The 13656-nt window shown below is 39.1% G+C and overlaps 1 protein-coding gene across 4 annotated transcripts in view; it reads right to left on the reverse strand.

The window, feature by feature from the left end:
- Positions 1-13656, reverse strand: part of HSF2BP (heat shock transcription factor 2 binding protein) — a 116474-nt gene that overhangs the window by 100201 nt on the left and 2617 nt on the right. For all 4 annotated transcript variants that reach the window (XM_030475733.1, XM_030475734.1, XM_030475731.1 and 1 more), the window contains exons 2-6: positions 13285-13435; positions 11712-11815; positions 7246-7395; positions 2919-3057; positions 1432-1549 (exon numbers count right to left, since the gene is read on the reverse strand). In XM_030475733.1, the coding sequence (XP_030331593.1) occupies positions 1432-1549; positions 2919-3057; positions 7246-7395; positions 11712-11815; positions 13285-13435 (662 nt within the window). The remainder of the gene's footprint in view (positions 1-1431; positions 1550-2918; positions 3058-7245; positions 7396-11711; positions 11816-13284; positions 13436-13656) is intronic.

Raw genomic sequence — 13656 nt, forward strand, 5'->3', positions numbered from 1 at the left:
AAGAGGTCAAAATAAAAACCTCTGATTTTTTTTTTTTTCCTGTGCACATTTTGAAACAGTGTAGGTCCTCTTTTCATGTTTTCTTTTTGTTTTGTTTATATATATGAAGGCACAAATTACCTTTTCTTTCTTAAGCTGAAATTCTCATACAATTCTTTTAGTTGGGGCTTTACAAAAAACCCACCACTGTTGCAAGAGTTAACTACCCTGTTTTGAGTGCTGACCTTCAAGCCCAGCACTTGGGAAAGAGTAAATGGCTGATATCGAAGTATCTAATCACTACCTACAACACAGGCTATTCAGCCTCCCCCTTGCTACCCAGTGTGGAAAAGCAAGCACCTTCCGAGGGCAACTCATTCTCCCTAACACAGGCTGAGTGAGCCATCATCTGACAGCACCATCTCTTTCTACTAACTGTGGGAAAGAGCCCAGACAGTTAGCAGATACACACATCTAGCTTTCTGATAGCTGAGGCTAGGCAAGGTAAATTCTATGCAAAGTTAAGACCAAGCCTGATTTCATGCCTATCACACAGAACCTGCCTAAATGGGTGCATGGACGCAGTCCATTTTGGCTGATAGGGTTGCTGTTTGTCAGATGAACTGTGACAGCTGGCTTGGGTATGAATTCTTAGTGCACGTTTGTTCCATTTATGGAAAAACCCCACCACACTGGCTTAAGCCATCTTCATGAACAAATTAACCAGGTGTATGGGACAAGTGCCCACAGCTTACAGATGAGCAAACACTCATTTAGGCACGATAATTTGCTTGGTTCATAATTTGCCAGCTTGTAACAGCTCCGAGAAAAAGTCAAAGACAATAGTTTATTTAATCTCTCCATCACCTGGAAAGTACAACTTTTCCAGCATCTGAACTGTGCAACGTGGCCTTTTCTTTTCAATGTTGTATCACAAGGTCCCTTTATAGGCATTACTTTTTGCAAACCTAGGTGCATGGTGCTGCTGGCTACTAAATAGCGTAAATTAATTTAATTTTTGCTCTTAGCAGATACATAACTCACTTTCTGCACTAAGCAGATGTAGCCTTTTATAATCTTCATATGAAAGGGAATAAATATGAGTCTAAATTTCCCACATCCTCTGTGTTTTAAAACTTGACCTCACACCTTCCTTATCTGACCTTCAAATCATGAGCCTCTCCTAAGGTAGACCAGTACATCCCTGCTCATCTCTACAAATGATGGTGCTTAAGAGACTTCTGAAGAGACACAAAACCTGGCTGAAGCTAGCATTGTAGCCAAACCTGGTATAGCTGCAAGGAACGCTACTGTGAAAAGAGTTTCCAAAAATTATGTTTGCTCTCCAGGAAAAGGAAATAATGGGAGAGTGGAAAAACTACTGTCATCACTGTGCCTTACACTGCAAGATAATGCATTTCATCTGAAAGGGACAAAAAAAAGTCATCATACACTTTAAATTTGGTACAGAGTCCAGGCTTCACGTCTCCCAGGAGGTGCATCATTGTGTCCAGTAATTCACGACTTGAACTAACCAAGAACTCACGGCCACATGCCAGCGCAGCCACATCTGTGAAAGAACACAAAACATCACCATAAAAATCATGTTTCAAACAAAAGTTTATTCTAATTACAGGACCACTAAAAAGATCTGCCAGCTGTGATGAATGAACTATGGCATCCGCATAAAACTCAAGCTATATTCATCTACATAGCAAATACTGAAGCAGCAAATCATACTGGTTAAATGCCTTCACATAATTCTACTTTGGTAATTAAAATTTTTTTTTCAGAATGGCCAGTACCCTAGTAGTAACACTTCCCAAATTACAGAGAAAAAGAAACAAAGCTTGGTAATATCAAATTCACTGGCAAAATTTATATAATAATTTATATTTCATAGATGTTAATTTATATATGATTTACATATATATAATTTATACTGCTCTAGCGAAGCAAGATTTCGTTCCACCATCCTGCTTCGTCCTCAGTCAGGACCCAACACCCTCCTTTCACCACCCCCAGCCTCTAAACATTGTATTTGTTCAACTTTATTTCTGCTATGCTATTTTGAGGTTTGGGTTGGGTTTTTTTCAATGAAGCAATTGGAGAAAACTGTATTCTGCCTTGGTGAAATGACATAATGTCCCAGATACTGGGTTTTATTACAATCTCTAATGGCACCACAAAAGCTAAAAATCACACACTCAAAAAAGCTGTTAATGCAAGGTTCAGTTATTTGTATCAATACCCACTGCTTCATCTATTTTGCATCATGTCATTAGCATCACTTTGACAGTTGCAGTTTCACAAAAACGCAAGGACATATCAACCCCATTTCTCACAGCCTTTCAAGCCAGTGGCAGACATATTAAGGTAAAACTATGGGTTTCTACTTATTTTCTGACCCTAAATAGAAACATTTAGTATGGAGGTCAAGTTTATTACCTTTTACTTCTTTTAGCACTAGACTCAAGACAGTGAAGGTGCAGTCCATCTGACAGCAACAAAATTCTTAAGCAGTTTCGGAATGCTGAGCACATACCTTAAGATGAGGTTTACCTACTTACACCATCTGCAATTCATACATCTTGAAGATGTTAGTGCTGTTGAGGATTCAGAAAGTAAATTGCTTGACATTTACAAAGTAAAGTGAGCACATAAGACTAGTAGAACAGTCCTTGTTTTACTCCAGATTGAAAAAATATGTTAGGGAATTTCAGAACTGAATGGCTCTTAGCCATCTAATCCTTAACTGTGTCACAGACAGTACAAGGACCCACAGAACTGTCAATGAGAAAATCTGCTAGAACTTTTAGGAAGTCACTCAAAATATCAACATGGACTAAATATCTGACTTTGAAAAGCTATATTTACAGCAGCACATATAAGGCAAAATAGTATGCGGAATGCTATTCCGAGAGATAACATTAACTTACTTGTTACAATCCCTGCCAAAGCTAACACAAACTGATTTTCATCAGAATCCAAATCCTGCTGTTTCATGTCTTCACTTAATGACTTCACAAAGCTTTCCATGGTCTGTGCAGTGATTGTGAAAAACTTTACTGCTTTACTCTGCAAGCGCGGAAGAGAAAAAATGATTATACACATTACAGCAACTATGATTATTAGATGCTATGCTAGAACTGGACAGTCTTCAAAATTACCAAAACATCTGGTTACTTCAAAAAAACCCAACATACAATAGCAGTATGCGCTAAGCGACATGCTTGATCCCCTAATATTTGAAACCATCACCTCAGAAGAAAATGGAAAACTACTCAAAGCTACATTTATTTATAAAACTAAACCATTGTGTGTTTACCTCCTAAACCCACAGTAATATATATCAGAACTAAAGCTTATTTCAAAAGTGAGGATATTCTCTCTTTGCTTTGCAATGGCTGCATCAGGTGTTTCACATGTATCTGGGCTACTACAGCAGCTTTTGTGAAAATCCTATCCAGCTGGAGAGCAGCCTCACACAGTGACTTGACATGAATTCCCCAAGAAACCCAGAAAGGAAAAAGAAAAAATATGGGGGGGGGGGGGGGGGGAGGGGAAGGCAGAATTCTAATGGATCCTAACTATATCCATTAGTTGCTCAATACAGGATGGAGAACAACAGGCTAGGTAGAAGTTCTTTAGAAAAGGAAACAAAGGAATCTCCTGGGTCACAGGTTGAGTTTAAGTCAGCAATGTCATGTGAGAAAGATGATCATCACACCAGAGTGTACAAACAGGAATTCAGCCCATAATTATGTTATGCTTCTTTTCCCCACGGCTGTAATACTGCTCTATTTTGGGGCATCTCAGTTGAGGAAGGAGCCACTTGGCATGAAGCTCAGGGAAGGTCAAAAAGCCTGGTCAGAGATCCAGGCAGAGCTCACAAAGAAGGATGGAGAGAACTGTTTCTGTTTGTTAATAATTCTGACATGTAAAACATTGCTAGAACACTATTTAACACAGAGGATGCTGGGTTTCATAACAAAAATAGCGTAGCAGAGAGCCTGTAATGCCAGGTTTTCCAGTGTCTTTAATAATTTTGCTAGTTGTTTCATGAAGCAGCTGAAACTTTTAGTCCTTCCCAGCAGCACCTCAATAGTACAGCCCAAGAAGTGCCTGAACCTTTATTCGTTTTGCAAAACGACTGAAAAATTTGATACTTTGCCAAAACTGCTTTCACAGTACATGCAAAGCTACTGGTAACATTTATTATTCCTCCACCACTGCACATTCACCACATAAAAGATGTAGTTTCTGTCAGGTGACACCAGCAATGGGGCACCAAAAGTAGGGTCACCGAAACTCAGTATCTTCACAAATGATGCTGTGGTCCCAGAATAATGGGAATGAAGGGATCATGGGGAACGAGAATGGAAAAAAGTGCACTTCTGCATGTGCTGGATGTACTTTTTACAGTTATACAGACACTGCACCTCAAAGGTGGCAATCTTAACGTAAGCAGTGATTATTGTTCAAGAAGGCATGACAGAAAATGGAGAGAGCCTACTACAGCAGACTAGCATAAGCTATTATTATGAAAACATGTATTCACATTGGAACAGAATAGAGTACTATGAAAACCAAGCAGTTGGTATGTTGCACAAAGAACAAGCAAAACCTTCTGTCTGTCAGTCTTTTGAAGTGCTGCTGGTGTCCTCTCTGCTCAACCTTCTTTCCAAATAGCCATTAACTAGCACTGAGGTCTGAGGAGCTGCAGCGGAGACCAATTAGGTTTATAAATAGCAAACGTTGCACACACTGAAGTCTATTAGCTTGATGGTATTTTCATGGGACTGAAGAATGTCTCACCCACAGACAGAGATAAGGACAATTCTGAGAGCAGCCATTAAGGTGCTTGAGTTCAGACAGTGCCAAGAGCCCTTTGCTGTCCAAGTAACTCCTGTGTGAAAACATCAATTAACGTGCAAAATTGCTGCCATAAAATATAAAGCCATTCCTCACCACAGCAGATAACTGAAGTAGCAGACCACCTTGTAGGATCCAAAATTTCTCAAGTTGAAGCAAGCCTTGATGTTGTTCTGAAATCAAACCTTGAGTTTCCATGTGAGAGCCCTGTCATGTGGGTATCCGGCTGAAGTTTTTTGAATTACATTTAAAACAATCTCATGGGAATTACTTCTTTTTGTGGCACAAGCAGACAAGCATCCTTGAAAACTCTCTCTCATGCTACTTCTCTGGATATTTCTTCAAGTTTTCTCTATAAATGTTAAACACTGGCAGAAATAGTAGGCATCTGTCCCCCAGTGCCTTGAAAACTATGTGTTACGTTTCAATTTTGCTGCTTGAGTTTTGACTTTTCTAACCTATATGGACACCAATAGTATATTGGTCCCAAGTATTATTTCAGTCAATCTGCCTTATAGAACTGTCTGAAAGACCTACTTCTGTATCTGTGCAAAGACTGAAAAGAGCTTCAGCATTGTACCCCAAGGCATGAAATGATTTTGAATTGATGCCACCTTCCCCACATTCTTAAATATGTTCAAGTTTTGAAGCATTTCTGATGTTCTTATACATTTCTGTAGTTCACAGCACCTTCTCAGGGGAGGGGGGGGAAATGCTACAAGCTGTACAACTTGTCCAAAAATAACCCAAAGCAAAAACTTTGTATGACCAATCTCCATCATCTTTTAATAACCTGACTCATTGTCAGTTGTAATCTGTGGTTGATGCAATGCCATACAATCCATTTATGTTCTTTCTAGTAGTCTTGTTGCAAACCCTGACACGTTTCTTACTGCATTATGCACACCATCACAAGAAAATTATGCCCAAAAATGTTGCTATGACCTTCACCAGAAGTCTAGCAGTTTAATGGGCTCTAATGATTGCTGGGAATGACTATAATAGAAGCATTTTGCATTTCAAACAAACCCAGAAACAAAAGTATTCCATCTTCACAGTTGGGCTTTTACCCTTATACAAATCATGAGTTTTGGTTTTACCTAATTCTATTTAATTTAGAAGTCTTGTTGAAAGCAAGTATCAACTAATTTTACTCTCATCTTGTATAAATACAGTAATTTTCATCACTGCTAGCATTTTGTTTGTGGAAAACATACAATTTCATACTGTTTCACAAGTCAAATAAGGACTAGTCACTAAATATTGTCAACTCTTACAGTTATAAATTGTTCTGAAAATACAGAATGTTATTTTATACTGGTTTTGTTGCTATGTGGGGGCTCTGTAGTAGCCACCTGCCTTCCCTCTCTCTTCCCCCCCCCATTTTAACTGCTTTATACAGTGTTTTTACAGACTCTTTTTTCCTTAATTACTGCTGCTGCTTGAATCTTGAATCATCAGAAGTTACCATCAAAGGCATCACTGTACAGCTTTCTGATATCCAATTATAAAGCCGTAATTTTATTTTGTGGCACCCAAACTGGAAAACCTTACAAACACACTAGTTTACCACTTACTTACTGTCATGAACTAATCCTATTCACTCATCTGTTCATCATGCTGCTGAAAAATCAAGCCAGAAGAAACTATGGCATCAGTTCACTTGGATTAAAGACAACAATTCCATCTCATGTTGGCTGCAACAAGACTGAACATTAGATTTTTATCAGGCCTGTTCCCCTGATCCCTCCTAATTCCATCAGCTGCACTTGGCAGTGAAACTGTGTTAGCTGAAATATTGTCATTAACTGTTGTTGTTTTGTGGTTTGGTGGTTGTTGTTATTTGTTTGTTTTTTTAATAAGCTACCTGTCCACATTTAACAATGAAGATTTAGTATGATCCACTAACGGCTAGGCTCTCTAAATTTGCAAGAGTCACCCACGTATTAAGGCAGCACAGAGATTTAAAGAAGTAGAGAACCGATGGATCTGTCTTCTTTCCATAGCAATAGCTCCTCCAAGCTCTGTACAAGCATGGGAACTGCTGCATGTGCCCAAGAATTATTTTCTTCTTCTGTTGGCTTGCAAAAAAATATTTACATTGTGCTAGCTGTAGACACAGTTTAGCTGTGTGTGGTGGAAAACAGATAATCCTTGTTTGGTAACATAAAAACTAATTACTGCATTTATTCCCAGCCTGCTTCATAACACTTCATAGTTCCAACACTTCTTAAATGAGAATGGATGGTTCCCAAAGAATATATAATTCAGAAAACATTTTTGCTGTCCAATTAGTTTCTCATATATATCCTTAAAGAGTTACAGAGCAAGCTCCTTATTTTAAAGGCCTAACAGCATTACCACCAGTAAGTATTCACCTGCCATACTTACTCCTCCTAGAATGGTTTTAACAGCTTCCTCATTGCTAGATACACCCCACAAGAGTGTGCACACCGCTGCACCCATTTCTGTGCAATACTCTGCTTGCTGCAGGAGCTGCTGCTTGGCCTCATTCAGCTGCTGGCGGAGGTCTAGCTTCTCCTGAAATAGTGTAAGGAAATTTTGGTTGCACTTCATGTCAGCCAAAACAAGTTTCTAGGCTAAGGGACAGAACGAGAAACATCATCATGGCCATATTTGAAATGGAGGGAAGGGAGGGTGTGGGGTGGCAAATTCACAGCAGCTGCATATACATACCTTCTCTCCTGAGCTATATCTAAGTAGTAAGTGCATCGTGGAGGCTGACAGTAACCAGAAGCCTGTCCACAAGGTCAGACCAAGTGACCCACCGAGACTGAGTGGCACCTAGAGAAGTCTGATAGGAGAGTCTACTCCTCCTAAGCAAACAGCTACATGTCTGAGAGAGAAGGGATTTCAGCATCAGAGGTCAGCCTTTCCAGACACCTTACAAAAGATACTGGCAACAACTTAGGGAGGGTTGTTTCGGTTTTCAAAATAGACTTCTGCCTTAGCCAGCGTGGCAGAGTTGATGGATATCTAGCATAAATACTGCTGTCTCTTCAAACTTTTTACTATTGGCATATTCCTGATCAGCAGTGGCAAAGTATGACAGAGTCCCTGGAAAAACACAGCTATGGTTTGAAGTTTGGAGGGCACTTCATACCAAGAAAGCCTGGCACCACTGTGCATGCATCACCTAAGTGAGCTGCTCAGTGGCCCTTGCCAAAAACATAAAGACCGAACAGAGCAATCCAACATGACCAGGACACAATTTCAGTTTGGCAGCACTTTTTTCCAATCACATGGGAAGTTGGCCAGAAAAGTATCATGAGATTAGGCATGATCCTAGGTCTCACTGGCTTCCTACCAACTGCCACAGGGGTAGCAAAGCTGCTGCACTTCTCGGCGCAGAGGTAATGTTCCTGTCAATCATTTTGTATGGTGTTTTTCATTAGGTTGCTGTTCTGCTATAGGCATCCTTGTGTGCAGTTTCTGAATTATTTTCTACATATTTATCTTCTGAACAAAACCGGAACGATTCACTCAAACAGTGTGAATCAAGACAGGGACACCACAGCCTGTGGTCTCTCAAGTATGGGTATAGGCGCTCTCTGCTAGCTCTGAATGAGGTGGTGCTAGACCGTGCTGTAGGGAAAGATAAAGGCCAGACAGGAAAAATAATGCTAATTAAACTATCAAAAGAGAGAGAGGGAGAGAGAAAATCACAGATCACATGATGTCAAAAGAACAGGATCTTGCTCTGCCCATTTTGCAGGCATGGGATTTTTGGATTCACCACAGAAAGCGCCCTCCTCAGCCCAGCCTCCCCCATGAGTTTAGCAATCAGGATGAAGGATGAGGAAAAGAGAAGGAATACTTTCTATGTCAATTTTGAAAGTAAGTAAAGAGAACAAACATTTCAACCATGTATCGCCAGCTAGGTTTTAAAATATATATATTGTCATTTTGGGGGTTCACCTCACTGCTTTGTATTAAGAGTATGGAAAGAATAGAAACATAAACTCATCTGAGAATCTACACAACATGGTATCAACCACTACGAAGCTGCTTGCACTCTGTCATCAGTTACCCCACCTAGCCTCCTGTATCACACCTGACAGCCTGATTTGCATTGCTTTATCATGCTGCTAATGGAACACACAGGCTATGATTTGTAAGGTTCCAATTAAATTTATCAAGCAGATCTCTGTGCATATTTACTCCCTGGAGTCTCTTTCATGTTCTAGTTTAATATATGCAAAAGACTGACACTTGCTGCTGATGCCCTAGGCATAGAAGTCCCAGGAAAAGTCTCCTATTTCTTAATACTTTCATCATTTTTAAGCAAGTTAGCCAAATTTTATCTTTTACATAACTCAGTGCCACACCTATCATCTTTTCTGCCATGTGCATCAACAAAATGTCCACAGGCATCTTCCTGTCTAATCCCTATATTGTCCCTGCCTTTCTTTCCTTGACTTAGGAAAATATATTTTTAACACATTTTATTTGCATTTTGCATTTGAATGCCAATACTGAACAGGAAGACACAAAACTCTGTAACACCAAAGCTAGGTCCCCCAACAAGAATGCAAAGCCAGCACAAGAAATGCCAGAATTTTTAACAGATCAAAAGCAACATCAGAACAAAGATACGAAGCAAGGAAAACAAAATAGTACATTCAAGAGCCAGGAAAATAAACGGAGCTTGCAAAAGCAAACAACCTAGCTGGAAGCAACACTCCTGAGAGTTCACATCACGAAGCAACCACTGTGCTATGCAACACCACCATCTTCAGGAAAGGGTCAAGGCGCAAGAATACAGCAGTGCTTAAGACAAAGAAGGCATTAGCCAAGAATAACATGTGCACTTCAAGTTTTGCTCAGGTTCAGAAAACACAGCAATTCCCTAATCAATGAGACAGCACTGCACAGAGATTTTGGAATGCAAAATGTTGATTAATGATCCTCTAAGAAAAGGACACTGCTCAACTAGAAAATGCATTCGTTCTATGTTTGAGTGAATCATTCCCTTTTCCTTCAGAAGATAAATACGTAGAAAATAATTCAGAAACTGCACACAAGGATGCCTATAGCAGAACAGCAACCTAATGAAAAACACCATGCAAAGTGATTAACAAAAATCACACATATACATATACCATATTGTTCCATCCTGAAGGGCTAAAGGATTTCACAGCACACATAAGCACAATCCACTCAAATATACCTTTGTGGCATGTAACAGAAGCCATTTAGACAACCAGCGTATACTGCACAAGAGCAAATATAGGAAGAGCAGAGCTTTGATCAGGAATACCAAGACAACAACTACTCTTAGTAAAATATCCATGCTTTAAGTAAAACTTTCACCCAAAAGAAATCACAAACCTAAACCATCTGCCATTTATTTTGTAATATTAACAAGAGTAAAGGGTAGGAGCCACTTCATTAATATCTAAAGCAGCAACATTAAATCTTACTGGATACTAATACAACCAAAGACCAGGGTGCACAGCAAAACTAACCACGTACCTATAGCCAAACTGCAATAGCTATCCCAGAAGATACTTATTTTGAACTAAGAAATATCCAGATGGACAACTATTCCACCATACCTTACATTCATACCAAACCAGTCCTGAATGTCTTGTCTATGCAGATGTGCCCTAAAACCACGTCTGAACTCTTCACTCGTTTCAAAAACTGTGTAGAAGAGGCCCTCAGTGACATGGTTTAGCAGTGGACTTGGCATTCTTGGGGCAACGGTTGGATTTGATGACCTTAAAGGTCTTTTCCAACCTGGCTGATTACATGATTCTATGACTGCTTCTCAAAAATGAAATCGTTTCTGTAGATTCATCTGTCTTTGCGCAATCCCAAGGCATGCAGACGCCAACTCTAGAACCCAAATAAAGCGAGCTTCTGCTGACTACTGAAGATACCATCAGCTCCAAGGAAATGAACTTTTGCAGCAAATAATCAAAATTGGTTCTCACACCTCTTAGAAATTAAGCCAACAGTCTGTGTAGGCCTACTTGAACCCCAATGGCTTCACAGAAGACCCGCAATCTGAGATGTCAGTCTTCGCTATTCCTTCATTGTCCAGAATCTCCCCTCTCATAATCACTAAATACAATATTGACAGAGCAAAAGGAGACCTGTAATTGTTCTTTCACTTACAGCTATGCATGACAATTGGATCAATAGGTGCATTGGGAAAGACTATTAAAACTAAACAAAGCTACACTGCTTACAGCCAGCCAAAAGAGAGGCTGTTTTCATTTTGTATATTGCATTGCTTACATTATCTTCTATTGTCCACTTTGAAAATATGTTATAGTTACATTTAATTCAAAAGAAGTCATTCTGTGAAGGACCTTTTGATGCCAGCTACACCACAATCTTCCCAATCACCCAATGTTTTACTTCAACATGTTAATATACACAAAACACTAGTGAATGATTTTTAACTTTACATACACCAAAATGAACCCTGCCAAGAATCGTGTAATGCAACCCCATATAACTGCACCTCACACAGTATGGAAGTTAAGATTGATCTATGCAGATATGCAAGAGTTATGTACTTAAGTGGGAGACAGACTGCCAGTACATCCTCTAGTTGTACACATCAACTACTTTTTAGTACTTATTATATCATATTTTGCCTAGTTATAATATTGACCCTTTTGCTCTAGAAATATCAAGGGGAAAAAAAACATCAGTTATAAAGTGATAAGTAATTTACTTAACACCTGACTATATGAATAGAAAGCCAATTGTTTTTTCAGGCTGAGGATGTATTTTGTTACATGAACATGAAAAAGTGATCATTACTCCTTTTGAGTTATTAAAACTGAAGCGTACAGATACCAATACTCTGACAAATCTACCTTCTTCTCTTTCATGCAATCCGCCTGAGCTGTTTCCAGACGGGCTCTGAAGTGTTCACAATCCATTTTCAGCTGCTCTATTTCCTTCTCCTTTTTCTCCATGTCTGTGATAGGATAAATCAGATACACGAAGTAGTAAGTTATGACCAATGGGCTTGCACTAAGGAAAAGAATCCACGAAGTGCACTTTAACGAGGTGCTTTATTTGCTTGTGTTAGATCACCTCCTCGTGGCTAAATTAGTATATCGCAATTTGCAACATTTCAACAGTTCTTGAAAGAAACTAAACGAACGTGATGTTTCTGATTTAAAACAGGGAAAGACTGAAAGAATCACATCTAGCTGTTAAACACTGCGTGCCAATAAGAAACCATTCTGGAACTGAGCTTCAGCTGCTCGGGGATTTTTAAAAATTAACTCAATTTTCTACTTTTTTTGTGGGTTTTCATGCTTGGTATCTTTGAAATTCAATGTGTTTCCTCATTGAACAAGGATATGACTAGTTGAGAATCTCAAACATTTAATACAACTGGAAAACAATCCTTGATGCCTTGCAACAGCATAACGAGAACATTTCCAGATCCTACACCACTTCTTTTGACATGAATGACATCTCAACTGGCAGCAGGAGAAGTGGTACAGTCTTCATCTCTGTTAGGATATGATGGCATGGAAGAATCTTCTCAAAGAGTGGTCAACTGAGGCAGCTGGAAGCTCTGCCCCAATTACTTGGTATCAGAGAAAGGCCCTGAGGCTCTGTCTTGCTCTTTTCTTAGCTAGCTGTTGCAAATTAATGTTCAATTAACCACTTCACATTCTAGAAGAGACGCATTCTCTATAATCCTCAGTCCCACGCCAGTGCTTGTCCCATGTCTTTTCAGACCAAAATAGTTCCTCAGAGAACAGGTCAATTGTACTGCTGCACATAAGCTACAGGCTATCGATGGAGCTTGACTCAGATTTGGTCCTGATGGCATATTGGAAGCAGAGAAGTTGTTGAAAAAATAACGCACAGAGAATCATAACACTGAAAAACTGGACTTTGGAGACAGCAGCAAAAAGACCTTTATAACAGAGTGTCTTCAACTTTTTTTATTATTAATATTTATGGCAATAGAAGCATACAAACAAAAAAAACCACCACCAAAAAAACCCCACCAACCACCACACAACAGGCTAAATACAACGATATTATCTTTTCCTTTAAACTTAACTTTTTTATCCACAGCTATTTACCACGTTGATTTGCTAACGTGCATCTAAAAAACATTAGATTTCAAGGACATTTTGAAAACAGAATGCTTTTGTCTTATCTCAGAGGAATCACTTTTTTCTTCATACAGCTTCCCTTAGTGCCTGAACTAAGTAATAATGCTTTTATCCACAGTTTAAAAGATTAATATGACATTTCTAATGCAGTTTGTAGTTTTCTTCGTTACAAACACTTGGTCATTGTACATAACACTTTAATCTGGAATACTTCCACAAACTCTACTACTATTTGTAAGGGCATGAGTTTGTTGTAAATAGTTTTAGTAGAAACTATAAGAGCTTGTAACATGGTACTACTCACTTGATTCAATAGCATCCAGTTTCTGGAATGTCCTCAGGATATCCCCATTTATTATTTTGGGTAAGAAATCCCGCAATTGCATAACCTCAGTTGTCAGCCTTTCCAAATCCCTCCTTCTAACTTTAACAAATTCATCTTTGGTCTCAGCCTTCTGAAATAAAAACAAAAACAAAACCCAGCAATAAAAAAAACCAAAACACACACACAAAACCCATCACAACCACCAACCAAAGACACTGCTACAGCTTTGCAGTGCTTTTCTGCTTAAATCTCTTCTCTTGGACAAAAATACTGCCATTACATCATTTCAGACATTCATAACCTTTTAAAAGAAGACAGCTATCCAATCATAACTAAACCCAGAAGTCTCCA

Source organism: Strigops habroptila, chromosome 2 (genome assembly GCF_004027225.2).
Source record: "Strigops habroptila isolate Jane chromosome 2, bStrHab1.2.pri, whole genome shotgun sequence".
In the NCBI taxonomy this organism is placed as follows: domain Eukaryota; kingdom Metazoa; phylum Chordata; class Aves; order Psittaciformes; family Psittacidae; genus Strigops; species Strigops habroptila.